At 46.6% G+C, this 27,983-nt stretch overlaps 2 protein-coding genes across 8 annotated transcripts in view; both read left to right on the top strand.

Moving 5' to 3' along the window:
• The first annotated feature begins 551 nt into the window (after nucleotides 1–551).
• LOC1276792 (uncharacterized) lies at nucleotides 552–9,693 on the top strand. Of its 6 annotated transcripts, none has more exons than XM_556818.4 (5): nucleotides 552–692; nucleotides 5,626–5,965; nucleotides 6,580–6,709; nucleotides 6,786–7,118; nucleotides 8,845–9,693. In XM_556818.4, exons 2-5 carry the CDS (start codon nucleotides 5,667–5,669, stop codon nucleotides 9,547–9,549), a joined length of 1,467 nt encoding a protein of 488 aa, XP_556818.4. In that variant the 5' UTR covers nucleotides 552–692; nucleotides 5,626–5,666; the 3' UTR covers nucleotides 9,550–9,693. The 6 variants fall into 6 exon arrangements, with proteins under 6 accessions (XP_556818.4, XP_061496877.1, XP_061496875.1 ...); XM_061640893.1 differs by having other exon boundaries at nucleotides 617–927; XM_061640891.1 differs by lacking the exon at nucleotides 552–692 and adding an exon at nucleotides 2,736–3,009.
• A 569-nt stretch (nucleotides 9,694–10,262) lies between these two features.
• LOC1276790 (uncharacterized) overlaps nucleotides 10,263–27,983 on the top strand; it is a 37,344-nt gene continuing 19,623 nt past the window's right edge. The window contains exons 1-2 of one of the 2 annotated variants that reach the window (XM_316180.5): nucleotides 10,263–11,054; nucleotides 21,869–22,269. In XM_316180.5, coding sequence (XP_316180.5) covers nucleotides 22,189–22,269 — 81 coding nt within the window. In that variant the 5' untranslated portion in view covers nucleotides 10,263–11,054; nucleotides 21,869–22,188. The remainder of the gene's footprint in view (nucleotides 11,055–21,868; nucleotides 22,270–27,983) is intronic. The other variant, XM_061640887.1, reaches the window with a different exon arrangement.

Raw genomic sequence — 27,983 nt, 5'->3', positions numbered from 1 at the left:
TAAATGAATACATTATTAAACTGTAAAACAGAATACAGGGCTAGAAGATTGATTTATTAGAGTTGAAGATGTACAACCCAAACTTCTGACTCAAAGATTCTGACTGGTTCGACATAGATCGTACGAAACTTTTTTTTTTATAAATACAAAACAAATACAGAAAAGATAAGATAACAAAAAGCAGTAACCCTGTATCATTCATAAACACAACCATAGAGTACAACAAACATACAAGCGAAATAGTACAGTGGAGTGTGTGATAATTATTATCGTTCACACTAGCAAACAGAGCACAATGGGAGAAAATATGAGTTTTTGTATGTAATTACAATAAAAAAATAAAAAAGAGATACTAACGATTTAGAAGGTTTCTATTCTGTACTATTAACACGGAATTAAATTTGTTAAGTAATTTTAAATAATATTTTATTATTTCTAAATAATTTAGAAATTACAATCATAAAACACACTGCATAATGGAGTAAAAGTGTTTGTACTCTGAAATTTATTTATTTTTTAACTTTTTTTTGCCACCATCAAAAGCTCGTTGTCATGGCACACTGTTTTCCATCGTGAAGCCGGCTACAGGCTGTTTGAGTGCTTCGCGTTTTGTCGTGTGCCGGCTAGCGACGCGAGCGGAACCGTTTTGTTTTGAAAGTGTGAAAAGTGTATTGTTGTATCGTGTGCAGAAGGTAAATCCGGCAGATTGTTTAAGTGTCTCTAAAGTATTGGTTGGTTGGTTTCACTCAAAGTGTTAATGTGTAGAACGAAGAGTGTCATTTGTGGCTGGCAGAAGTGCACTAAAGATCGTGAAATCTTGCCAATACCGTTCCCCGTTATCGCAAGATCGATAAACCGATGAGTAAACATCCACCACACGGGGCACCATTTCATCATCAGCTCATTTCAGTGACCACCGCCCCAAAGGTGTGTGTGTGTGTGTCTGTAGGTCCATCGGGGAGTGTTTTTTTGGGGTGTTATCAGCCGCAAAACCCACAAACCGCCGATGCGCTGCGGGTGTGTTGCTTGAGCAGTGATAAAAAAGCAACAGCCCAACGGTTGCTTCGGCGAGCATGGGAGGTAAAACAACATACCCACCACCCTGGGCTGGATGTGTTACGTGCATCATCATCCTGCGAGATGTACGGGAAAAATGTGCAACGAACACATCATCAGCAACAGCGCACCGCTCGGTGTGGCTCCTGCGAATGGTTGTGGTTTTAAAAATAGCCAGTCCGTTGGCTCCAGTGGGGTCGGATCCACGGCTGACGTCGACCGAACATCATGTGGCTTGTCGTGTGCTCTGTAAACACACGAAACTCCCCACCAATTCTCCTCCACACACACGCGGAACTAGCATCGAAAATGGCGTGAGAACTGAAATGAAGGCGCATATGGAGAGCATTTATATTTCATCAACAACCGGCGGCGACGCCAGCATGCTGCATGCGTTTGAGGGGAGAAGTATTTTAGAGGCTGTTACTACTGTTGGGCCAAAGGTAGAATTTGAAAGTGACGGCAGAAACTGTACATCGTTACAGTTTGTTTGTGCGTCAGACGAGTGTGACAGATTAGAATTTCAGTACTGAGTGTTTACTGTGGCTCCAGGTGACGTTTGCATAATGATAAGGAACCAACCAGGTACTTAAGAGTAGTGTGACTCAATAGGGGAAGGCCTTTTGAAGAGCGAACCAAGCCAGTCTGTCATGTCGAAAGCATGAACTCGACACCAGTGCGTCATTGTGGTTTGGCTTTGTTGTGCATTAGCAGTAGAAGGAGAAGAGTCTTTCGCCTATGATGACCTTAACCGGTCGGCTAAAAGGGGGGTCGGCTTTCAGGATCGGTTAGGATTTAATCATGGAAACAAAGCCCGTCAACCCAAACCCTCACAGTCACAGGAAAGTGGTCAGCAAGCCACACTGTACGTCATAACGGTCGCATCGAGCCTGCATCTACTGCCTTTGGACGGTGATGGGTTTATTTTTAGCATCCCCATTTGCTATCTTCTTTCTCTCCCGTGCAGGATGGACAGGATGGACAGGATAACGAAAAAAAGGGGAGAAACGGAAGAGCGTATTTGCGGATGTTTTACGGCCGATTCCTTTCGATTACTCGGCTATAAATACAAACCGTCTTTCGCCTCCATGCTCTGTGATGATGGTGCTTTTGCGAAGTGGGGATTGGTGGGACTTTTTTCCCCTCCAGACTTCTTCTCCCTGCTCCCACAAAGCAAACACATTAGACAATCACTGTGGGCAATCGCTGGGCAGCAGATGATAAGAAACGATAACGAGCGTTTCTTGGGATGTATTAGCAACGCCCATCGATATCGGAACGGAACAAGATTGACGATAAGTGTGAAGAGAGCGAAATAAACGATTGCACCTCATGACATCATCGTTCACAGAAACGGTAAAGCTTTGGAGTAGGTGTGATGTTTCTAATGCTTGATCGTTGGAATCAAAGTTGGAGATAATTGAACCTAAAAGCTATTGCAAAAGCTCTTCATTTTGAAAACATAAAAAATTAGCACAATATTACAACGATAATCCACTATGCTTCTTCAAATCTTCCAACAGTTCGTAAGGCATCCCTTACACAGAATCAATGCTCTCTCTCGCAACAATCTCTCTAGACCGGCGGTTGATTGCTTCTCTCGTGGATCTGCCTCTCTCTCTCACACACACACAGTGCAAACATTTCCGCGGCAAACGTGACGGCCGTGTAAACGCCTCTCAGTGTCAGTCGGTCGTTTAGTACGCACGTAAACACTGACGGCGCACCGTCACGGTTCACGCAACTCCGGTATCACCTTTGCGCGAACGAACAAACGCACGCACGTTGTGTGTGTGTGAGCGAGTGTTTTGCCCTTGCACGGAGCAGTGGCTTTGGATGAGCGAATTGTTGTTATAATCCTGCGTCTGCCACCGTGCTTCAATTGGATAATCGTTTCAATTCCTTGCCCGCCGGCTGGATGCCATCTTTATGCGATACGCAGTGATACGCTTAGTACGTTGCTTTCTTGGTTGGTATTTCCTACTGTAACGTGCAAGCAGTGAACAAAGATAAGCGCCAATTGGAAGCTCAGGCTTTGATGTGTGTCTGTGTCTGTGTGTGCGAAAATCAGCTGTCGACGTTGCTGCAAATGGAATGCAAATTTCAATATTAAATTCATCGCACCTCGGCCCTGGGCGTGTGTGTGTCATATGCAAGGTGTAGATGACGTGAATGAGCACTTACTGTACTGTGCAGTGATAAGAGCAAGAAAAACCACACGCTCGTCGCGTCGAGCGTACTGCAAGCAAACGAATGGCCAAGGACGACAGTCACTGTAGCACCGTGATATAATAGAAAAGTGTACTAAACACCAATAAACGGCAATTGAAGTGGCCAAGAAGTGTGGAGTGTCAAAATCGGCGCTGACCTCTTTAGTCGCATGCAAAAAAGGCACAGAGAGGCACCCAACCCATTCGGTCGGTGTCTGATGCATTTGCGTCTCGAGCCAGCCAAGAAACACGGGAACAATATATATCTACATCGAGTGTGTGTTTGTGTCTGTGTGTATGGGTGTATGTTCCGACTCATTGGTGTGCCGATTGCTGGAGGAAGGTTGTTTTGCGTTCTTAAATGGAGTCAATTAATTATTCATATACAGGCACGGGGTGGAGGTTCGAAAAATGGATGAACTCATCTTGGGACGGTGACTGACTGGACTGGACAACTGAGTCGAACGGGGAAGCGCCAAACGTGTTTGTGCTGTTGAAGCGCTGTAAGACTGCGTCATCTAAGCGTTAGAAGAATGGGTATGCCTTCAATGGGAAAGCCTTCACTGTAGCTTCCGCAAGGTAGAGACGGTATGACAACCATTCTAATGCCCTGACGATCGGTTCAGGTGAAACGTGATCACTTTGCATCGTGACTAGTGGCTAGATGCATTTCAAGATATCGACCAGCTTAGTGCTAGACAATGTGTAGATACATCCAAGCATCTAACGCTCGGCAAGGCTCTCCGGCTGGCTGACAAATCGTACGATCGTTCTCACACGATACACGAGGATCGGCAAACAAACAAAAAACAAGAAGCTGCGCTCCATTGCAAACACACAAATGAGGCGAGAAACAGAGAGAGAGAGAGAGAGAGAGAGAGAGAGAGAGACACGTACTGGCAAAAAAAAACGCATCCACACGACTTCCGTGCCGTGATGTTCAATTGTTTTGTGTGTTCGCTGAGTGCACTCGGCTCAATTGAACCGCATCTTGACGCTCTGCTTTACCCGCTCGAGTTCTCGATGCTCTTTATCTCTGGGTTCGAATCTTGCCAGAGCTTTGATGCGCAGGGTTGTCAGAGTGAGTTCAGAGAGGAGTGTTTAAGAAAAACGTTTATTTGTTTAGTTGTATCTCTATCTGATAATCAAACACACTAACGATTTCTATAGTCCAAGCTCTTATTTTTGTGAAAAAATCATTTTGTTGAACGACACGATCATTTGGACAGCCCTGGCTGGGAAGCCACATTGACCCAGCAACTCGCAAAAACACTCTTTGCGAAATTTGATCCAATTTAGCTCAAGTACATTTAGAGAAGCTGATCGTCGTAGCACCGAGTGTCCAAAAGACGTACGTAGCGTAGTGATTAGTAGCTTTGACAGTTGCAAAAATTAGCACCGTGCGACTATTTTCCATTCTTTGATCGTTGCGCGCGCGCGTGCTTCAGATCGCACCAAGAGCAAATATATCCAGACCGATCAGCCAGGGTGAGAGATTTGCAATGCCGTGTTACCCCACCAGATACGAGGTAAACAAGAGCGAAAACTACGAGCTAAACAAGAGCGGCATTCGTACGCCGTGCAATTGTGTAACCTTGCGGAGAAACGTGCCTTCAGGTGATACCCCCCGGTTGGTGATCGTGTAGTGTGTCTCGGTGCGAATTAGAAACTAAACCGTGACGTACGGCCGACGATGGAGCCACAGCTTGTCGACGTTTATTAGCGCGTTGTTTTTTTTACCTGTGCCGGTGGCTTGGTTTTGGTGGTACTGCTGGAACAGCGCAGGGTGCGAGGAAGGTTCAAGAAACTTTGTTCGGTCAAGATTTGATAGTGCTGATAGTGGTGCTGCTGATCGATGGTGTCGTCGTACGTTGCTGCCGGGTGGGCTGGTGAAAGTAAAAGGACAGCATGCTAAAAAGTAATTTTGGCATTCGCGCCAAATGTGACACGAACGATTTGCGAAATGCTTTGTTTGGACGAAAGTGTTTAGCTAATGGGTTTAGCCAGTATGCACTGCAATGATCTCACTCGTCCAGTGACACATCTCCGAGGATCATTATTTGAATTTATAATCATTGTTCGAACCTCCGCCCGACTACCTGTTTGGGTTCAAGGTGTTAAATCAATCTCCATTAATATGACTCATCGTTAACGTACATTCCCCGTCGTAACAGTGGCGTTTGTTGTCCCCGTGCTGGGCATGGTTGATCGAGGAGACGGGGCATATGAGCTCATAAGGCCTCAGTTAACCTCTCGGCAGCTTGTAAATGACATTCGCACGTGCACGTTAAAGTTAATCCCCTTGTACGATCGAGCTCGGTACAACTTTTTAAAACAAAAATGTTCTGTATCTTTCCAGAGCACATACACCGCGCATCGTATGTAAATGAGTGGTAAAAAATGAGCCGGCTAAACAATAATGGGCCGGTGGAGCCGGTGGTGGGATTTAGGCTTGCGCTCCATCCAAACTGTTCAAACGGTAACGACACGAACGAGACCGGCTCGTCCGCGCCCGAGCTACATGTGCATCTGATCGGCGCCCGCCACTTGCCGACCAGTTTCGGGCTGAAAAGTGTGGAAGGTTTCATGGTGAAGGTGAAGCTGTTCCCGGGCGCGATCAAGTTCGACTCCACCATCCAGAGCAATTCGTGGCCCGAGTTCAATGAAACGTTTCGATTTCCGCTGGTCACCACGCACAAGTAAGTGGAATTGTGTTTGAAGAAGTATCTGTATTGTTTCTTTTACCTACAAAGCTCAATAGATAGGATTTAAGACATTCAAAAATAATGATAATTCGCTTACAAAAAGGAAAATAATTACAAAAATAATGGTAAACGCCTAGAATATCTCCTCAGAGTGCGTAGATTTGCTATGTAACAAATTTTGCTCTTACAGCGGTTTTGTTTGTACAGCGGTACGAACACTGTCTTGTGCCAGGGGTGAGCAATCGATGGAAGCTGCCGTTGAAAAGAAACTTACGAAAGCTTCGCGCAGGAGCTTTTCAGGGGTGAACAAATGCAATTTTAATTATTTGATCATTCAATCAGAAGGTTTTGATGGCAAGAAACGTTCGATTTAACAGTAACGTAATAGATCTTAAAATGAGTTTAAAGATCAATATTTAAAAGGAAAGTTTTGCGCAATGTACGTAAGAAAAGGTTATTAGTTTAAGTTTTTTTATACGATTCAAGGTAGTATCAGCATGCCTCTTACATTGCCTCTTAAAAGCGGCACTTAATATGCTATTATTAAAATGTGAAACAACACAATTCACCCATTAACTCCTTCTCTTTTTGTCACCCAAACCCGGCAGGTCTTCGTTTCGCGTGAAAAAGAACGATAAACAGAAGGACAACAACGCAACGCTATCGCTTCCGGAGAAGATTTTCAACGGGAACTTTGTCGTCTTTACCGTGTTCGCCCTGCTGGAGCTTCCACCGGGGGTAACGCGTCTGCCGGCAGCATGTAATAATTTACTAATTGGCTAATAATACACCTTTCTCCTACCCTCCGCTACAGTACACGTCGTCGCTCAAAAGCAAAACGATGACCTTCATCCGGCAGGGCAGCCAGCGGTTGAAGGATAAGCCGGTGATCGGGAAGCTGGTCAAGGATATCGAGCCGGCCACGGAGCGGAACGCTAACTTTGACCAGAAGCAAAACCTGAAGCGGCTTACCACGAGCGAAAGCCAGCGCAACATCGGCTCGGTAACGTACTTTCTCGATCCGAAGTGCTTCGTCGGCGGTGAAAAGACGGGCAGCCGGAAGCATCCGCTCGACTTTGCCACCGAGGAGCTGTGGCTGCCGATCAAAGACATCACCGTCACACCGTCGGCAGAATCGCGTATCACCGTAAGTAAGCGTGGAATACTTTTCTGTTGTGTTACAGCGTAGTGCTCGATTGCACGATTTGGCTGCAAGCCCGAGCAACAACTCTCGCTCTCTTTGCGCGGAAACAGTACAATGCATGCGTTAGGCATGCATTTATGGCCGGGCGGCGATCGGTGCTCCTTCACTATTTCGCCCCGAGCGGAAAATGGAAAGTGTGTCCAAAGCGATGGTTCTGCACGAAGTCGTTGAGCTTGAGCAGTGCAAATCACGATCAAATCATGATCGCCAGGTGCTCAAACGCCCGCGAGCTTCATCTGGTTAATTCGATTCGATTGGCAAACGATCGGCAGGAGGGCGGGCCTCGGGATCGATAACATAATCGGTACCGTTTTTTTTGCAGCCTGGAAGGAAGAGAAACGATTACTTCACACAGCTGTTTCTTGTGGTGGCGTTTGAGCGAAGTACACACCTTAACACATGTTATTTTTTTGACATTTAAAGTGTGAATTCAAACAGGCTCGTTCCAAAGCTACTGCAGGCGTACAAAAAATGGATATCTAGCAAACGGAACAGTCTAATTTGATGGTACGCGCGCGCCATAATTAGGTGTAAAGAAAGTTGCATAAGCAAGGATCACAATTACCGCGTGAGTTCCGTGCACAATTGGGGTGTGTGAGAGTATTTCCCGTTTTGGCGGGTAAAATTGAAACCTGGGAAAATGGCCCCAAATGGTGCCAACGCGGTTTGAAGTACGATAATGAGCAGGCGCGATCGACAGCTGAAATTGATCTGTCGCTTACGGTGGGGTAACGATTTTTTTTCTAGTGTTTTTAGAGCGTATGTGGGAAAGTTGTGATTTAACAGCTTAAATGTGTCGTAAACAAGCTTTCGGCGATGCAAATTAGTTTCGATTCTTTAAAAGGATTAATTTAATTGAAGCAGTCACGCTCCATGTAATTTGCACTCAAACAACAAACCTGTTGAAGACACTGGCGTCTTTTCGAAAAGCGCATTTCTAAGCACAACTGTACAGCAAATTTTAAATTAAGTTACACACCCGCTCCAACCACTAGGTTCAATCTTTGAGTTAATTTCTTCCATCTTCACTCATTGTGTATTGTTCGAATCCGATTAAACGTGAAGAAAAACGTGCCTCGTTTGCTCAATATGCAAGTGCTTCCGCAAACGACTTTGGACGCGGTAGCGCTTGGTAGCCAAAAAGGGGGGAAACAACCCAATAGAAAGTACAAGCAGGCTGAATAGTCCGACTCCGCCGAGGAGAGTTTTTATTCAAAAACTTAAAAAAAGGTTAGCCACGAAGCGCCGGTCGAAACTGATCGTAATTAAATCTTAAAATGGCGCACTTTCAAATCGGTCGGTGGCAAGCACTGACTCACATGGGTGCAGATTGCCGGAGCTGATTAATTAAATTAAAAACAAAAAAGTGTAAAATATAATGAATCCCCCAACCTGTAACGTTTTCAAACCGTGTGGAGAGTTAATGATAAGCAAAAACCGAAAGCCCCATTCAGCCGATAATTAAACCGTGCACGGCGACTTAACCTTAATGCCCTGCCGGTACACACCGGCAAAGGCGAAAACTATTTAAATATATTTAAAAACAATGCAAAATCATGCCCTATTTAACGAACGAAACCACGGCGCTCGGAGCCAGCGTATCAGCGGTACACATTAAAGCCCTCTCGTTTTTGTCTACCCTCTTTCTCTACCTTCCACACTCCTGCAGGTTCAAAGCAGTCCCCGGGGCCAGGTGGAGGTGACGCTGCAGCTGTGCGATTACACTGAGGTGCACATCGACGCGAAGAGTTCGTCCCGGGAGGATTGCAGCTTCAACATCGACGGACCGTACTCGTCCCCGCCGACCTCGCCGCTGTCCTGCTCGTCCGGCAGCCCGGCGGCACCGTTCGAGATGCGGCGCGGCTACTCGAACGGGTCGCCCGTGCCCGTCTCGAACGCGCACAAGAATCGCTTCAGCTTTGACGTGCGCAAGATCGTGCGGAGCGTCAAGAACAAGGACAAAAACCATAAGGGGCTGTGCCTGAAGATCTCGGTCGCGAAGATGCGCTGCGGCATCAAGGTGAAGGAGGAGTTTGAGTCGGTCGCGGAAAAGGTCTACCTGAAGACGACCGTGCTGGAGCATCAGATACTGGCGGCGAGCTGGAAGTCGGACCCGTTCCGGCCGGCCCTGTCGAGCCGCTGGAACGTGGACGACTGTACGGTGGTGGTGCCGCTCTGCGGCGAGGCGGGGCTGGACAATCTTTCGATTAAAGTTGCGCTGGCGGCGAAAAGCAAGGTGGGCAAAAAGACGCGCCTGGGGACGGTGTTTTTGGGCCCGAAGGCGCGCCAATCCAACCCGGCCATGGAGGACCAGTGGCGCAAGATGATCATGTACAAGGGATCGCCGATATCGGTTTGGCACAGCTTCGAGTAGGACGGTTGAACGGGGGAATGTGGGGGGGTGAAATGGGATTTGCGGCCATATGTTTGTAAATATACTGCACGGAATGATGATACTTTTATGTGTACGACTTATGAATTTGGAATAAATATTTATTGCGTGTCTTTTAGAAGAGAACATTTTGGGCCTTCTCAGCTTTGATTCATTTTCCAAAATTTGGGTTAAATAAAAATGAAATAAAATAAAAATAATAATTTGATAATGTAATCAAATTAAAGTAAAATAAAAGATACATTTAACCCTTAAAGCGTAATGTTTGGGTAGCAATCTCTGCAGATCGAATCAGATGGGATCGGCACCGCATTCTCACTTTACAAAAACTCTCAATTTTCTCTCTCGTGCGCCTCTTTCCTGTGTTACCGGTTTAGTAGCTAGGAGAGTAAAAAACTCCACGAGTTAACCCTTGTGTCTCGGTATCACGTGGTGTAGCTTAACACAGTGTTTACAAAATAGTATGTTTAAATATAAAATAAAACTAATAAAATGATCCTGAGCTTTTTCTTTGGGCAAATTGTTCTTCAAAGTCATCTGCAAATAGTTAACAACAGTGTCCAAGGCGAAACAAAATTTCCAATTAAAAAACGACTACCAACGCCGATCTCTCCTCCTCACACAAGGGTTGTAAACAGAGATCGTGCTCACGATCTCGGTGCTCACCTAACATCATCCCTTCCCCAATTTATGCTCGCTCGGTGCTTGCGCGAGGGAACGCGTATCTCACCCCCGAGTTTGTTTTTCGAGCTCATCTCATTCCGCCGCTATCAACAGCACGAGCAGCACGAGGGCCGCCGTTCGTTCGCGTTCACGCTGAGGTGCGTAGTCTGTGCCTGTGTTACAAGCGCTCTGGTTCCCGGTAGCGACGGACGTACGTGAACGATTCGCGCGAAAAAAGAACAGCTCATCTGTAATAGTGCCCTTTTCATCGTAGTACACAGTGAGTTGGGGTGCAGTTTCGGGCATCGGTCCGTGTTGCGAAACACGTCCTAGCGAACCTCATATTCCGTCAGAAGGAAAACGGTTCCAGTGAAAAGTGCTCCAGTATTACCTGGCCAACGAGATTGGCAGTAGATTTGATAACGAATTGACGAAAAAGGCGTGCTTGTGTGTGTGTTTTTGTGTGTATATGAGTGAATGTGTAAGTTTCGGGGAATTTACTTGTGCATTAGGTAATGTCCACGGGTAACTAATTTGTAGTCGCGCTTGCAATTGGGAAAGAAATTGGGGTGCAGCGTCACGAGTGTGACAATTTTGTAGAATTGTGTTTTATTGCATACCGGCGGTGTGCCGGTGGCTCACTGATAGAGCGCAGACGTGAGGCTCTATCTCCCGATAAGTGTGTACCTGCACGCGGTTGGATAATCTCAGTACCGAAGGTGGCCAAGGTGTGCAAACAGTAGTGTAGCGCCTATCACCACACATCTTCTGGGTCATCGTGGCCTTATAGCAGCATTCTCCCAGGAAAGCAACACCATTCGATTGTAAGTATTGGCAAGAACTTGGCCGGGAAACTGAACATACACGCAGACATACTATTGATTTAGCTAAGTGGGCAGTGCTCGTCTCGTGAGTTGTACAAAGTGTAAAATTCCTCGCCCACTGCATACTGAGTAGGGGAGAACTACGGCCGTGTGTGACAAATTGTCCGCATGATGAACTCCCGCGTGTGCTCCTCGGGCCTGTGACAGCAATTTCTCAAGCCCAGTAATGAACAACCAGCCCTCGGGCTAGTTCGGTCCCCTTCGGGAAAAGATGACGGTGTATCCCTGGTTACCGGCGGGCAGGAGGAGATGCACTGCACTGCTGACAGCGAAAATTGGCACCGCCAATTAGATGGCCAAATTAATTTCGGTCAACTGTCGTACAGCGTGTCGTAGTGCGTCCGTCATGTCTGGTCTGTCGGTCGGTGCGGGAGAAAAACGTAGCCGGTTTTATGGCTGCTCGTACCCGACGGTGCATAGGGGTGTGTAAACCGGGAGTTTAGCAGATTGCACAGTGTTTCACCGTTTCAGTCGATTTATGTTGTTGCTTTTGCTTCCTGATTCCTGCGCAGTTTTGCGACAGAGGAGGCTGGTAGCTGTAGAGTGGCAGCAATAATTAGAGCTGTGTAGCGAGTGGTTCGGTGCTGGTCTGTGGAAGCGTCTTCTGGGATTTTGCTGGAGAAGATCGTGTTTTGTGAATCATGTTAGCAGCTTCCAGCAATCTTTTGGAGTGAAGATGTAGTACACTGTTTTACATTTTTCTTTATGCGCACTTATTAGGCTACACTTGTGAACACTGGTACTTGTAGTAAAAGAAACATATTCACCAGTCTATTGCTAATTTTCCGAGTACTAATTGAGAGTTTTGCCTTTGCCATAAAAAAGAACCCTCCATTAACAACATTTTATTGGTGAAACTGCGCACACACTTGAATGGGGAGGGATGTGATTTCGCGACTGTTACGCAGAAGATGCGCACCAACCCGGGGGCCGTGGATCCGCCCATCGATTCCCCGTATCGCACCGGTTTATGCAACCGAATGGCATTCCGGTGGCATTCATTGAAGCGTGCCAGAGCTATTTATTCTCGGAGCATTCGCGCCCAGAAACCGGCCAACATATTGGAAACACATGTACACATATATTCTATGGCCCTGTCGGGAGGAAGCACGGAAGGAAGAAGATCTTCTTGGAGTGCTTTTCGATGGTTTTCCACTTGATGCGCGCGCTACTACCATGTGATCGGCGGTTCTCCACACGCCCCGGGGAATCGCGACCGCGAGTGGCGTGTGTGTGTGCCGGAGCGCGCCCTGCGTAGCCTATTTATTGGGCAAACAAATCAAGCACATGCTAACCAGTATGCTAAACGTTGATTCGATAGGCCGGCATTCGCAAAATAGCACAACAAACAAGGAATCACAACAGAGAGAGAGAGAAAAAAGAGTGAATCTGTTTAACAAATTTGTCTTGTGTGACACAGTCCAACGGTGGGGAAAGATTTAAAAAGAAAATCGCATCGTCGCACCGTGGCATGTGTCTGGCATGTGATGATGTGTTTAAAAAAAGAAGGTCCCTCATCTTCATTTTGGACAGCGTAACAAACTCATCCACCCTGGGAAGGGGGGAAAAAAGCAACTTTACCGCGAGCAAAACCGCGTACGATCATTGAACCGCGATCAAATTCTATGGAACCGTCAGCGCTCGTCTAGCGGTGTGTATCATTGGGCGTTTGTGCATGTGTTGTAGTTGTTGTTGGTTCAGCTCAGCCATTGTGGAGCGCAATCAGAATTAGACCCTGACGGCTAGACGATAAATATTTTCGGCCCGTTTCGCTCGCTGTTGCATGTACCCCGCCTAAGGCCCCGTAGGACCCCGAAGCATTTGTTGCTGTCATCGGATGCGAGCCATAAAGATTGCCATTCCGGGGTTTTCGTGCAGTAAATTATGTTGTTAGGTGCGGACCCGGGAGCGTCGGAGGCGCAAGTCGCGTATGACATGCCGAGCAGCTATGGAGGTCAATGTCTAAAGTTTCAAACAAACTAACCGCGATACACAGACACAGAGGAATAAAAGAATGAACTGTTACGTCGAACAGTGAAGGTTCGTTGCCTAACGCACAAGTAGAACCATTTTTGATAGCCGCGGACGCCAAACCGATCCGATCACAATCTACTTGAGGCTTCTTAAAGTGTGTTTGCGCAGGGATTTCCCTATCATCTTGAAACGAAATGTTGTTGTGAATATATATATATATATATCAATACAAACAGTGTCCTCCAGTGAAACTGTGCAGTCAGCCACTATATACAACATTTGCTTGCATTGCTCGATCGTGCCCGCTCTCATCCACGTAGCACCAAACAACAAAAACAAGGGGGGAAATGCATTGGAAAGTGCACGTAAAACCTTTTAACCATCGCTCAGCTCCACTCTAGAGGGCTTCGGTTTTCGATTGCTCAGCCTCTTAACGGACACAAACGAGCATGATGATGGTACGTCGGGTGTAAATCCATCTTAGCACAACCGTTCCCGTGCGGCCGATAATCGACCGGCACCGGCAAGGGTTCTTCCTGAAAGGTAAAGCAATGCTTAAAGTGCATCGACTGCCCGTTTGCCGAATGGGTCTTCCCTGATCGGACGGGTAAACAAGTTGTTGCTTGGGATGCGATAAGTCCCCGAGCGGGAAGCGGGAATCGGTCCAGCAAAGGGAGAACGACACGTTTAACGAAAATACCAATCAAGGGGAAGGCACACACACGCCAGATGATGGAAAATATTGAAGGAAATACATCATGCGCACAGGCACGAAAAAGGAAAGACCAACAACTTTGCTCCAGAGCTCTCGACGGATGTGCAGCGCAAAAAAAAGGAACGTCTAGGTGCATTCTGTGAATGGGGAGCTGAATCGTTGATGAATGAATGAATCAACCTCCGCCAGTTTGTTTGGATTGAGGTTTCCCGATGATCTTCGGGGGAAGAAAGGGCTGTGCTGAGAGGGAGAAAAAGTGGCAAAACCGGAAAAGTGACACCTTCGTATGCGTTACGAGGTTGCGTTTGCTTTTTATGGTCAATGCGCAGACAACGCCGACAAGAAGACGACGGTGACATGACGATGAGCATCGATTGTATGTGTAGTACATTGATGCTTTCCTGTCAAAGAGTTATTGTAGTTGAAGACAGCGTAGATCGGTCCATTTCTCCATTGTGTTTTATTTTAAAGATGGAGTGCACAAACATTAAACTAAGTTGACTTAGAGCACAGTAGCTTAGTCCAGGCATTATTGTGCATCGCCTACTACCTAGATCGATCGTTAACTTCCACCTCCAATAGCTGATGTCGACCAGATGGCCTAATTTAATCCACAAACAAAACCACACGAAGTTGGTAGTGCTTATTGGAGAACACCGCATGCAACTTCCTTTACTTGACCTCTTTCTACCTCGAAGCGGATTAGTAATTAAGAACGGCACCGCTGCAACTACACTGAAGCATCTCTTCCAATTTGTTTCCATATTCCATTTACATCTGTTTGATCAGTCAATTAGGAAGCATCTTGTAACGCAATGCAATGTTGCAATAGTTGTGCCTGTCCATACTGGAACCGTGGACTACACCTTCCAATAAGCCAAACTCCGCTTGTGTCAAGCAAGGGACGACATCCGCTCCGAGGAAGTGCTGAACCATCGTCTCAAGCGTAAGACCCAACGGGTACCGTACTTTTAGTGAAGAAGCAGAGTGGTTCGAGTGTTTCGGGGCGTGCAAAATCGTGGTACATCGTGGTCTTCATCGACTGGGGACGTTTCGATCGTAAATTGCTTTGTCGTAGCGTTCCGAACGAAAGTGATCGTTCGACTGCTGGTACGGTAGAAGGTGCAACCTGCGCGTTAGCCTTACCATACCACGGTCCTGCGAGGCTGCCATTGCAATTATACCAGCTGTGTTCCACACGAGTCTGGCACGCCGCGGTGGGTGTCGAAGTCTGCGGAACGGACTTCGTGGTAGGCTTATTAAACTTTGACAGATCACTTGTTTGACGGGGGCCCGTTTGACAGGTCGTGCAAAACGGTGCACAATTGCATAAATTAGCCGCGGCGTAGCGTCGCAGTATGGACTGTGCGCGTTTGCTGTGCCCGACGCGTTTGTTGCCGTTGTTGTTGCGCACAAATTAATGGCATTCGACTGGCAGACCTGGGAGAAACAAATATCCTAATCCCCCAAACACGGATGGTGACGAAGATAGGATCGCGCTGCACTGTTGGATAGATTTCATCACACGCAGTTGCATAATGGAGGGGGTTTGCAATGCAACTCCGGACAACACCGGGCGGCTGTGTGCGAATTAAAATCAACTTAATTACGACGCAAATGACCCACTGCTGGGCCGGCCCATGGGTTGCGTTAGTTCTAAAAATACTAGAACATCTTGGACAGCTAGTTCAAGAGCGAACAAAAAGTGACCGCAGTCGTCGGTGATAACCCTTGGCTTTTAGTTGAGATGAGGACGGTCTGTTTTTGCATTGGAACGATGATAATTAAACTCAAATATTTGTGCAGTTTGCTGCAACTACAGTTGTGGTTTTTACAAACACGATCGTTACACTCGTTGATCTTGACATGCATTACAGGAAAACAATACCAACGTTGGAGCATTTGTGTGTTTATAGAATGGAAACATGATTTAGTATGAATTTCCCTTTATAGTCTTAGTACAATGTAAATCATTGGGATGCTATGTTCAGCAAGTCAAATGTTGGCGCCTAAAGCTTGCTGTGAGTAATTTTGATAACAAGCGAGTGAATTGATTTTGCGTTTTGAGATCATGACATTGGTGATAAGGTTTTGCAGAACGTTGTTAGTAGCTTTAAAAAGGTTTGTTTTTTTTGGAGTGTGCCCACTGTCTCGAAACCGTTTCAGACGGACTCTGTTTTGACATGAATCATTCAAACACCGCTCATGGGGTGATGATTTATTCCATCCTTCATGGGGTGCCGCTACAGCAGCAGCAGAAGCAGTAACAACACAAGAAAGGCAATTCGTTCATGAACAAATTGAAAATCAATCGCACGCTTGTCACATTTGGTATGTTGTCCGTCGTAGAAGGCGAGGTAGTTCGTTTAACAGCGTGTTTTTCTCACGCTTTTTTCGACCGGAGCCAGCTCGTGCTGGCATCCAGCTACAAGGCTGGGCAGCAGTAGAAGGAAACCTACGGAAGTGCGCACAGTGCAAGATGTTCCGTAAATCCTATACAGTTCAGAGACTCCTATCTCGTGTTGGAACATTTATTGGAATCAGATAACACGCTAGACGAAGAGGTGATTGGAAAATTAATTAGAAACTTAACCGCAAACTGATCGATGAGATGATAGATTTCTTAGATCAGTTATCAGATATTCCATCGCTTACCTGACCGAAATCGAAAACGAGCAATAATTTATGACGTAAAAGCGCAACCCCGTTCGTGTCGTGCACTTTGAGCAACTGTCCTGGCCACGGCAAGTTTCAGCCTCTGCGAGCAAATAAATCAATAAATTGAAACTGAAAGGCAGGTTAGTAAAGGGGCAGAGCAAGACATGCACACGCCTATGCCACGTCTATGGCGGGGTGCGTCTATCAGAGGCTTCGAGGCGGGAAGATTTATTGATTTTGCCTTCCGGTTTGCGGCAAGAAATGCATCCCTAAGGCCACGTGCACCGACACATTCGATCGTCGAAACGTCGATCAACGTTGTGATCGTGATCGGGACCGACACACATACATTGTCTATCGGCGGTGTCCCCCCGCGTCCGCTATCGGGTGGGGCAGTGATATAAAACAGAATCACTTATCGATTGCAGCCGATGCACATTTACATCGATGGATGGGAAGGCGATAGGCGAGCTAATGCACATTCCAGCTCATTCCAGCTTTCTGCCAAGCCTAGACCGATTAGCTCTCTCGGGCACAATCGATAGGATCATAAGTTTGAAAAGCAAAAAAAAAAAGTAGATTGAAAAAAGCCCTCGATTGCTGGGTCGAGATCGGAGATCGAGGGCAGTAAATTAATCGCTCTAATGATTTAATGGCCTCCCCCCCGCGTGAACGGGATCTTTTATAGTTTTTGGCCCCGAAGCCCCCGTATCGAGAAATCACTTACCAGCACCCGTCCGAGGGTCACAAATCCTGCCCGGCACGCGCCTTAGGGAGTGGAACCGACCTGCGTTTGTTGGCGCTATGTCGTTGCAAAAAAGGCCAATTGGTACCTACCAAAAATGGAACACATAATTGATTGTAGCCCGGCTTGTGCTGAAACGAACTCCACGCTTGCGTCGTCACAAGAGCCGATAAGTAATACCAGCGGGAAGGGAGTTTCTTGCTTGCAGGGATCAGTACATTTTATAAAGATCAAATTCCTAGGCGGTGTGTGTGTGTGTGGTTTTACTTTTGCGTTCTATACAACCTCATTCCTTTCCAGTTTTGCCGCAAGAGGTTGAACCGACCGCTTGTCCTTCCTTTGCGCAGCATGGACCGTATGCGATGACAGTATTGCGCCGCATGGCAGTGTTTTTTTTACTCTTCATCTTGCGATCGCCTTTATGTCGTTGCGTCGTTGCGTCATTAGCGTTTCTTTGGCGTAATTATATGAATTATTAATATTATCGATCACGGTGGGGACGGAAACAGCGACAGGGAAGGTGCGGGAACTGAGCGCGCCCTGCGGATGGTGTAACGTCGTCGTGCACGGAAAAGAATTCCAATCAGAAGTTCGGCGAGGAAAATTGATTGCTTTCGGAATGTCCGCTGACGTTTCTTTGTGTCCTGTTTGGTGTGTGTGTATCTACAGGAAGGGCCGAGAATACCGAGCCAAGGCAACTTATTTGCAGCGAACACATTGCTTTACTTATGCGCGTGCGGTTAGTGTGGCTTTGAAGTAATGCGTGCGATGCTGACAATTAGGCACTGCCATGATCATGATGTGCTATAAACACATACCGACGGTGTCATGTTGCTTTGATTAGTACAAAGACGATTGATCAATCACCAGACACGATTTGGTGACATAAACAAGATCGTAAAATCCGTTCCACCTAACACTTTTCCTCCACAAAACTCTTTATGACATCATTTCACGCTCTTCAGCAGGCTCGTGAATGTGAAAACAATATTTGGCACCTTGGCAGGCAGCCATTGGCGTTCACACTTTCTCTCGCTGGCATTTCGCATAATCAACCAGCGACACAGGTTAAATGAGAAACGATCGTTCTTGTTGTACCATTTTTTTTGTTTGGTTTTGTTTCGGCCGTTGAGTTGGTTAATTGCACTACTGCATTCCTACTGCCTACCTGTCCGTTTAATAAGCTCCATCACTTAAGCCAGGAAGGTGATATCGTATCAATGTAAATCGTAATCGATGCACCGTTTGCCGGCTTGGACGATGCTGGCGGGCGAGGCCTGTAATATGATCATTTGACAGGTTTGCTCCTGATTAAACTCCAAACCTGTCAAACTACACTGTCATCATCACTGCCCCGGGCCAATGCTCACTTGCGGCATGCGTGCGGTGCCACCGTCCGGCAAAAAAAAAAAAAGATTAAAGGTTCGTATTCCGCCGTACAGCCGTCTCATTACAGCCAGCATTTTGTTGCAACTGCTTGCAGCTGCGGTGGGAATGGTGTTTGCCAGAGAAATCCATGCCTCCATCCATGGCTGCAGCTTATGCGCTGGTATGTAATTTCACTTTATCGCGCTTTATTTGTCATTTCAATTAATCGCACGCTTGATTCGCGCCCGCCGTATGTGCCCGAATGGGTAGTATAAAGCCAAAAGGAAAGGAACATGTTTGTACCGTCTTAACGTCACTCGTAAACGTTAGCAAAAATGTGTCGCGCTCCTCCTGGATCGGGACTCCCGTGCGAAGTGAAGTGAAGAAGATTTGCTTATTAATTTAAATTATCATTCGGCATGGCTGAGGCAGTGGCAGTGAAATATGAGCCAGTTATCCCACCGCCCGGCGGGCATGTTTTGCGAGAAGATTGAATCTTTTTGCAGCAACCCGTGCTGCAGCACGGTGAAAGGGAGCGTCGTGCTCGCCCCTGGGGGTCCGTTTGAAGTCCAACGGATGGCGGAAATCGAGAAGCACACACGATCATCACCAATGAGCATTAAATTGAAGGGGGGGTTCGGGTGTTGGTAGCATAAGTGATCGCCCGACAGTGGGGTGGTCTTCTTGCGAATGACGAGTGCGTACTGGTGTGTGTGTGTGTGTGTGTGTGTGTGTGTGTGTGTGTGTGTAGTTGAACGGGTTGAAGACGTTGGACACTATCAGCCACGGTTCATCTACCCTTCTGTTCACCCTTGCTACCTACACGCGCCGAGCAAACGATCCGTGCGTGTTTCGACTACTATTGGGCGATTCTCCCGCCCCAAAAAAGCACACACACACACAGAAGGGTTACTGATTGAGATGCTTCGATAGCAACGGTGAAGGCTAGGCTTTTGCTGTGGTGGGTGGTATACCGGTGCCGAATTTTACCTTCAGCGCGCCTTGTTAGGGCATATCTCATATTTTCGATCAGTGGAACGAGGAAATATGAAATTGTTAAAACAAATAAAACGGTGAATGATTGTCACATCGAGTACATAAATTGCTACCCTTGCGTCCTACCTACTTCCCACTGGCCTTAGCCCAAAAGCAGCCTGGCTGCACAGTGGCATTAATTAATTTCCAATACGCCTACAAATTAGTATTCATCCGAAGCACACCGAACAAATTTTCCCCTGCAAACAGATCGCCGACCTAATGCGTGTTATGACGTGATCTCTGTCCAGCTACACCAAACCGTGCGAGCGAAGAGCACGGGCCGGTGTGGTGCAGATTAAGATATAACGGTCAGCTAGAGCCAAGCTAGAGAGTGCATTAAAAGGGGAGCAGCGCATCTGTCAGCTGTGCTGGCACTGGCAAAGATGCATAATTTAGCAATTTGCTTCCACACACTCCAACACACACGGGGGTGCACTTTACCTCGCCAGCGTCACAATGAGTGCGTCATTGGAGTGTGTAGATTGTCAGACACACATCTAGCCGTCTGGCATGGCCCATTCCCAAGCCAACACACGGGATCCGGGCAAGGGAGAGAGAGTAAAATAAATACAATTTATTGTAATGATCTGCCCTTACGGGCGAAGATGGGGAGCAAAAGTATCGCATTAAAATGAATTAGTAAAGCCGGTAGCTGCTTGAAGTGGAACGATAATTAGTGGAAGCGGTCAGATCATTTCGATAGCGTATCGAAACTACCGTTAGAGGATGGTGGGACGCACTGGTTTAATGGAAGCCGCGTGTCTTGTGTGGGCCTTGTGGTTCTTGCATTTTGGCATTCTGGAGCATTGAATGAAAGTAAAGTAAGTTAAAATGTTGCCATAGTGCAATTGATGTGAATTGCATCTTAGTTGGTTCGGTACATTCTTTCTGACACATTATAAAACGGAAATGGTTTTAAATAAATAAAAGCAACCCATCGGAATCATGCGCTCCAAGCCGCGAGACGATGAGAATTGCGTCGAACGATCTTTATGAAGGGCATAACCATGTTTTAAGCTGCACACAGTGACAACGAATTCGGGGCGCCATCTGGACAGAAGACGCACTGTCGCGCCAAGTCAGCATACAACCCGCGAACAAAGCGAGAGATCCATTCCCATAATGTGCTAAATACAGTTTAGGGCGGTAGTTTTGTGTCGTCTTTCGTTTCACTTAACGATTTATCATTTTAATTTCATTTGCCCTCCCCAGAAAGGTTCTTCCAGTGACAAAGGATTTATAATTGGTGCAAAGCGTGTGTGTGAGTGTGTTCGGGTGCCTGGTGTCGCGATTTCCCTCGACCGACCGCAAGAGTCGTTTGGCTAAAAATAACATCCCTACAGGCGAAACTCAATGAAACTCCAGCCCCTTTCTTTGTGCGGGTGGGTTCTCTCGATGCGATTTCCGCACCACTTTCGTCTCCACATCTCATTCATACGCGCTCGCGAATGAGCCACGATCTTCAAAGTACGTGATCGTGTTTGCATATTTTTAGGTGCCGCGGAAAACAGCACTAACCAACGGGTAACGGGTGTAAATAAATAAAGAGAAAAGTCGGCGCAATGTTCTGTGGGTTCAAACATAAAAAAAAGAATCATTTTGCACAGCATGTCGCACAGCGGGCGGTTAATTATGTTGCATCATGTACGTTTAGTGGCTCTTTATTTCTGAGCCACTCGCACAGAGAGGGACTGCCTCCTTTCCTGGTGGTTAGTGCTGGTGAAATGGTCGCGGACGGTGCCTTGACCTTCGGACTGTCCATTTCCATTCCAGCTCACCCTGGCTCTGTATAAGGAGAGTGAGAAATTATCAACAAGCTCAATGGCGAGGAAGCACAGTACGTTACCTATACGCTCTTGCAATGCGGATATCGCTACAGATATGCTCCGAGAGCCAGCGTAAAATGTTACATTTCCGCATGCTTTGATATGCTATCTGGTATGCTTAACATTATCGAGCTTATCGGGAAGAGTAACTGTACACACACATGTCCATAACATGATGCACTACACATGAGTAATTCATACCCGGTAACGATTTACAGTTAAAGGTTTGCTTGCATTACAATGTATCGACTAAGCAGCACGCGACTGATAAGGATGACTGGCGCCCTTGGATTAAAAGAGGATTGAATTCATCGAATTAACTTAACTGTTGTTTTGGGAATTCTGATTCTGACTGTTTTATCATTTCTCGCTTCCCAAATGGACAATATCGATTAATGAAATTATCTTCACTCTCCTACTCCTTCCACAGAGCAGACGGGAACATCTTCCTGGGCCTACGTGTGTACGTTCCATTTTCACTCAGTGTCCACTGGCTGTTCCGTGTAGATGCCTACCAGTTTGGATCACAGTTGACCCAGTTGACAGGCGTGTCTCCAATGTGTAACTGCGCCCGGCAGTTGTGTGGTGTCCTGCCCGTCAACAGCGCGCCACAGTGAGGAACGGCGAGTGCGGTGGTGGTGAAGATTTATGCAACCGTAACATCGGAAGCTGTCCCGATTGAAGGTGTGTGTGCGTGTGTGTGCGGGTACACGTGTGTTTGGTACGTAAGAAGAAGCAGCTGGCGGTAAGATGAGTTATGTGCGCCACACCACCGTAGCTGCCGTCTGTCTGCCAGTTCTTGTGATCATCCTATGGGTTCCAGCATTAGAGGTAAGTTGTTGTGTACACATGTTTTCGGGGTTGTTGTTGTTACTTAGCTGTGTACTCATTTCGGATCGCTTGTTTACACTGCTGGAGTGCTGGTGCCGCGCTGGTGAGGAAATGCAACCAAGGTGCCAAGATAAGAACGCCCATCACGCAACGGTACCCCGGTGGTGGAGTTTACGATTGCGCTCTCGGTCTGTGGGCTTTCAACACCACGGGAGCTATGGCTAAGAGATAAATGTACTTTAATCCTTTCTCCATCCAATCTTTTCCACTCCGTACGGCCGAGTGCATACATCTTAAGCGTACGCAAATGTTGTTCTAATGCAAATACGTAGTACGCTGCGTTTACTCCGGTGTTAAGCTCCAAACTGCCTGGTGCTGTGATCTTTAAACACACATTTTACATTTATCGTGCCCCCCTCACGGTTGCAATGAATGAAAGAAGTCTTTGAATACTGTGGGACACACCAGCAGAGTACCACTTTTACGCTTGAGAGCGTGAGCGCACTCATCAGCAATATGGCATCAAATGAGTCGATTAATTTATGCACCCCTAATCATATCCATTTGTGCCCACGAGCTCGCGAGGCAGCATCCAACCCCGAATGCAACACCACCACCACCACCAACCTCTCTCTGTGTCTGCACATTCTCACGCTTCAACGAGCGCAGCGGCCGTCGTCCGCAACTTCCCATTCCGGGATCGTTTCGTGTTGAACACGATTGTTTTCGCAAGATTATCTCGCACTCGTTGGCGTTTCATTTCTTTTTAAATGTTTCGTGACAAGAAGAAATTAATTGTCACACGTTCGCTTCTCCCCGTGTCCGCTGTCCTGCCCCGGCTGAGGCAGGCCGGGAACTGATTTGCACAGTTCGTGATGCAGTTGCAAATTGCGAATTCTTGCACTGCAGCTGTGGGTCATCGGGAACGGAGACCAGGCACGAGCAAATGCGAGCAGATGCTTCACAGATGAACCTTTTAATTACACTTTGCTGGTGTGGTGCTGTGGAAAGGAAGGTTCTTTTCGCAGCATTACTGAAGCATAGCGGACCTCCGATGAATGCAGATGGGTAGTATGGCCTGGCAGCCGATCGTAATGGATCGTTTGATTTGAATAAAGTCATTCATTGAACCGGGGAGTGGGAAAGCTGCATTTCGTTCGATACGCCAGTACTCGATAGATCGCGAGGGTGAAAGTTCATTGAACTTGAATGCAATTCTGACGATCGCAATACTGCTTTGTGTAAAGTTTATGAGAACTGCGCTCGGTATCTCACATTCATGGAACAAACCTTCCGCATGAGTCATTAAAGGGCGAACGTTGCTGGATGAGGATGATCATTTCCACACCCCAACAAAAAAAAAATCAACCGAAATCAACCACACATTACTCAACCAAACTTTCGCTCGAGCGTCTTAATTACCGTTTTCAACAAGAGAGAAATGTAATGATCCTTGCACACGCCCCGGCAGGAGGAAGTGCGGCCATAACTCACGCTCCCGGGCGTGGAAGGAAGCAGCAGTAAAGCTTCCTAGCCTGAACTGCGTGTCTGCTTCTCTCCGGGAAAACATGATACGCCACATTTAACCTGTACCATCATCGGGGACCACATTGCCAACCGACGATTTCCAAAAGTGTCCCCAACTCTCCACGGATGTTGTCCACATGCGATTGTTACGTCGTGTGTAAAACGAACATTTTCACCGTCCGAGACGGAGGCACTGGACTGGCGAGACAGTGTGTCACTGCTTTTGGTTTCCCACTCCCCACGAACCATTTGCCATTTGTTTACGGAGTGTCTAGTGTTGTGTCTTCCGGTTGGTTTTATTTTATTGTTGTTATTCTTGCCCAATTTCCCACACACTGCACTACACAGACACACACATGCGTTTGGTGGAACCGGTGGCGTTTGGTGTACGTCATTCGTCTTCCGAAGGGAGGCAAATGTGTCCATCTGTCAGCCAGCCGTCACAACAAGATCCAGCTGGAATTTGTGTGAGGTTATGCATGTTCTACGCGGCGGTGCGTTAAACATTCGTGTTAAGCGGTAAACTGGTGCGAGTGTGTGTGTTTATGAAAATCCCCCGAACTAATCCCCCATGTAAGCCTGTTGTGCTCTGGTGATAATCTACCGCTTTACAAGATTGGTAATAAACGGGAGTTGAGATTGGAGATCATTAGGAGTTAGGGAATTGGAGACACGTGGCAATTCAACATAAGTTCTGAAGCAAGGTAGTTTATGGCTGTTTCTCAGTTTTTAAGAATAACTCATCCCTTGTCACTCCCGAAGCATTTGTTAACCTGCGAACTCTCGGAGCGAAAGAAGACATACTTGATATTTCCATACTTTATGGCAACAGATTGACCTTAACCGGAACGCGTCTACTCCTACCCCGGCGGGTCATCCTTCGAGGTTTTGCTTTTACGATCCAATCCGATTATCATCGTCTTATGGCACGACAATGATCACGTTGTTCCCTGGCTGGTTTGCTTATAGTGAGGTGCAGCTGAGGTTTGGTTTTTATGAAGATGTTGCAACAGCACGAACAATCAACTGCTGCTCCACACACTCTCTTGCGGGTGTTGTGCTTGGTGTTGGTGGCTAAAATCCTGCGCTTACATTGGGCGCAGATAAAGTGTCTGATCGTCCATGAACGGATATGACGGATTGATGGGCTGTGGGGCTTTACTGCCATGTTTGGCGAAACAATCCGCCGGCTATCCATCGGCAAAAAGGGAATGGGTGGAAAGAGTGACCCCACCCGGGGGATATGAATGATTGAGTTCGTCTACCGAGGCTGAGCCATTCTGGGTGAGAGGACCAATTTGGTGTGAACATATTTTTCACTCACCTTCTGCACAAGTCGATCTGCAATGGGAAAAGGTAACCTTTTCTTCATGGTAGTAATTTTATACGATCTTTGCATAAGTTCCAATTACATTTAAGGACAGACAATAACACTTTGAAACCTGTTTATGCAGCAATGTTCGATGGTGGATGCGGTTCTTTCGGAATCGTTTGTGGTCTGTTTGCGAATCGTCTCAGTTCCGGTACATTAATAAAGAACAGAAGATTGTTGGGAACGTTTATTCTTCTCACGGAGCAAAATCGTTTGCCATTTTCATTAGACCAAAAGAGTTGTAGTTGTAGAAAATTCATATTCAACACAATTTTCCCACTCTGGAAGGAGTCACCAACAGAATGATAATTCAACAATTTTGTACACTAGATGAAGCATTCTGTAGATTATCACATCTAAAAGCCTCACGGTGACTGTGAGGATCTCACGGGAAATAGAGGAGCGCCTCTGCACAATCTAAATTGAGCGTGATTAACGCCGCGTTAACCGCGGACGGAAATAATTGTGGCTAGACGAAACACGTCAAAACAATTTTAGCCAATCATCATAAATAAAAGCCACACAAAACAGGACAGGACGGAAGATGAATTCCGCACGCTGCTAGTCACTGCGCCTACAAGTTGCGTATTCCAGTGATCAATTAGAGGAGAGAGAGAGAGAGAGAGAGAAGCAGAAACTTTTTTTAGTAAGCGCTTAAAATGCGCTTTCCTTTATTATACCCCCTCAGAAGGCTAAGCTAATGAGGGAAATGGTGAGCGTTTGCTGAAGCATTTTCGTACGAAGCATACGCGGTGGTAACGATCGTTTAAATTAATGTTCGATTTAACATACCAAATTACCAATCCGCATACGAACACGAGGTACAGGTGTTTTCCATCATTCCGGTCTCTTACCTTACCGTCATTACCAATCACAGGGCGGGAGCGGAGAAGCCCGCCCCAAAACGTCGAGTGAAATTCGACACATCGTGGGACACCAATTAGAGAGACGTGTTTTTCTTTCCAGCTCCAGCACAGCTTCCCCCTTGTGGCGTGATTTATCTGCCACCCCGCCAGAGCCAAGTCTGCACACGACGCACCCGTGGTGAATTATGGAACCAGAAAATCAGACACCAATCAGAACGATTCCGTTACTAGAAGCAGAGAGGCTAGAACGAAGATCCAACGCCACACACAGGAGCACCAACAGTAACGGGGGGTTTAAATTAAAGCCCCACAAAGTTGCCCTCGTTGGCGGCGATCGCTCGAGGAGATTTATTTAGTTGCGCCAACAAATACGCGGCACTGCATAATGAAGTTTATTCGGGTGCTTAACCAACAACAACAACATGCGGTGTGATGCATTTCGGATGTTTATCAGACTTGTAGGAGGAAAACCCCCGTGAAGGAAGGCCCCTGATTGACAGAAGACTTCACCTCTGTACTGTACTGGTTTTGGGGCCCGACCCCAGATGACTGTTTACAGTCTCTTTTTATTACGATGGAACGGCGGGGATGGCCTTCCGTAAACTATCTTTAATTATTTTCTTACCACGACACGACGATGCACGTGCTGCTGCTGCTGCTGGTGTACTACTACTACTGCCGGTGTTCCTGCAACAGAGTGTTTTGTGTGATAAACAAAGCAACAATGTATTTTAATTACTCTGACGCTCTATGCGATTGTGTTGGGAAAGCAAGGGGAGAACAAGTAATTATACAAAAAATGGTAATACCTACATTATGTAATGTATTCGTTTAAAGTGATTTATTTCCCCATTTGGGCGGTACTTCACCTTTCGCGTAGATTGTTTATTTAACGATTGCTTCACCCATTCCGACCTCATGGATTTGGGCAAAAAAGGGGGGAAGAAAAAGTTTATGAATTTTTAAAACGAATGTTCAACGAATAAATTTGTCCAGAAATTGAAATGGCCGCATGGTAGGTGTGCTGCATTTAATTATACGATTGTGCGAATTACTGACACAAACCCCCTTATTTACAGCGTGGAATATTAAAACGAAAGCCCCCGCTTTAAAACCACCCGCAGATGGGAAACTGTCCTCGCATTCACCGACCGTCAGGTTTATCAATAAATCTTAACGGACCCGCAAATCGAAGGTCCATAAAATCCATCGATTCTCTTGTGGCAGTGTTGCGGTAGGTTCGGACGACATGCTCGTGCGGAGAAGCATAACCATTTGCTTCGTTCCGTTCTTTACCAAGGCTCCGGTGGCCGTTGAGTGGTTTGTCTCGTTTCAATTGCTTTATCTGTATCTGTAGCGGGATGTTTTTTTTTTCTTCTCCGAACGATGGTAAATACTTGCTGACATATCGGTTTTGCGATAGGTGGTTCTTTCCACTTTTCTCGGATTCCGAAAACTCGGAAGGAATGCTTGAAAATGATTTATTGTAATGTTGGTCCATGTTGTCCCCCCCCCCTTTCGTATTCCCGTTTGCCCCATTCACCAAACGCACCGGCGAGAGATGATAAACCCTAATTTATCGTCAATGAATTTCCAGCCTCGTGGTGTTCTCCTCCACCCGATGCTCTGCAGGTCGGCAACAAGCCGGGTAATGATATGGGATAATAAATAAAAATAAATACACCTCGCCAAAGTGGAAACTGTTATTTTATGACGTTTTCATTCCGAATTCGTTCCACCACCACCAACATGCCCCCTTTTTCCTGCGCCAGTGTGGCCACTGCTGCCAATTTGTCTTTCCATTGTGCGCTTTTTTTTTGTCCCTCCTGCGCGAAAATATCAATCCAAATGCGCACTGGGCAGAATACTTTTACAGCACGAACAAAAATACAGAGGAAAAAATGGCCAATTGCACGTTAAATTATGGCTTAAAGAGGTGAACAAACAAC

This window comes from Anopheles gambiae, chromosome 2 (genome assembly GCF_943734735.2).
Source record: "Anopheles gambiae chromosome 2, idAnoGambNW_F1_1, whole genome shotgun sequence".
Classification (NCBI taxonomy): Eukaryota; Metazoa; Arthropoda; class Insecta; order Diptera; family Culicidae; genus Anopheles; species Anopheles gambiae.
Note: the sequence above shows the minus strand (reverse complement) of the source record. Positions and strands in the feature narration are given on the sequence as shown.

What these genes read in the sequence shown, in the direction of transcription:
- LOC1276792 (XM_556818.4), top strand. Translation starts at nt 5,667, where the DNA reads ATGAGCCGGCTAAACAATAATGGGCCGGTGGAGCCGGTGGTGGGATTT. An exon ending in CCGCTGGTCACCACGCACAA is followed by an intron (nt 5,966 to 6,579) that starts GTAAGTGGAATT and finishes CAAACCCGGCAG; the next exon opens with GTCTTCGTTTCGCGTGAAAA. An exon ending in CGGCAGAATCGCGTATCACC is followed by an intron (nt 7,119 to 8,844) that starts GTAAGTAAGCGT and finishes ACACTCCTGCAG; the next exon opens with GTTCAAAGCAGTCCCCGGGG.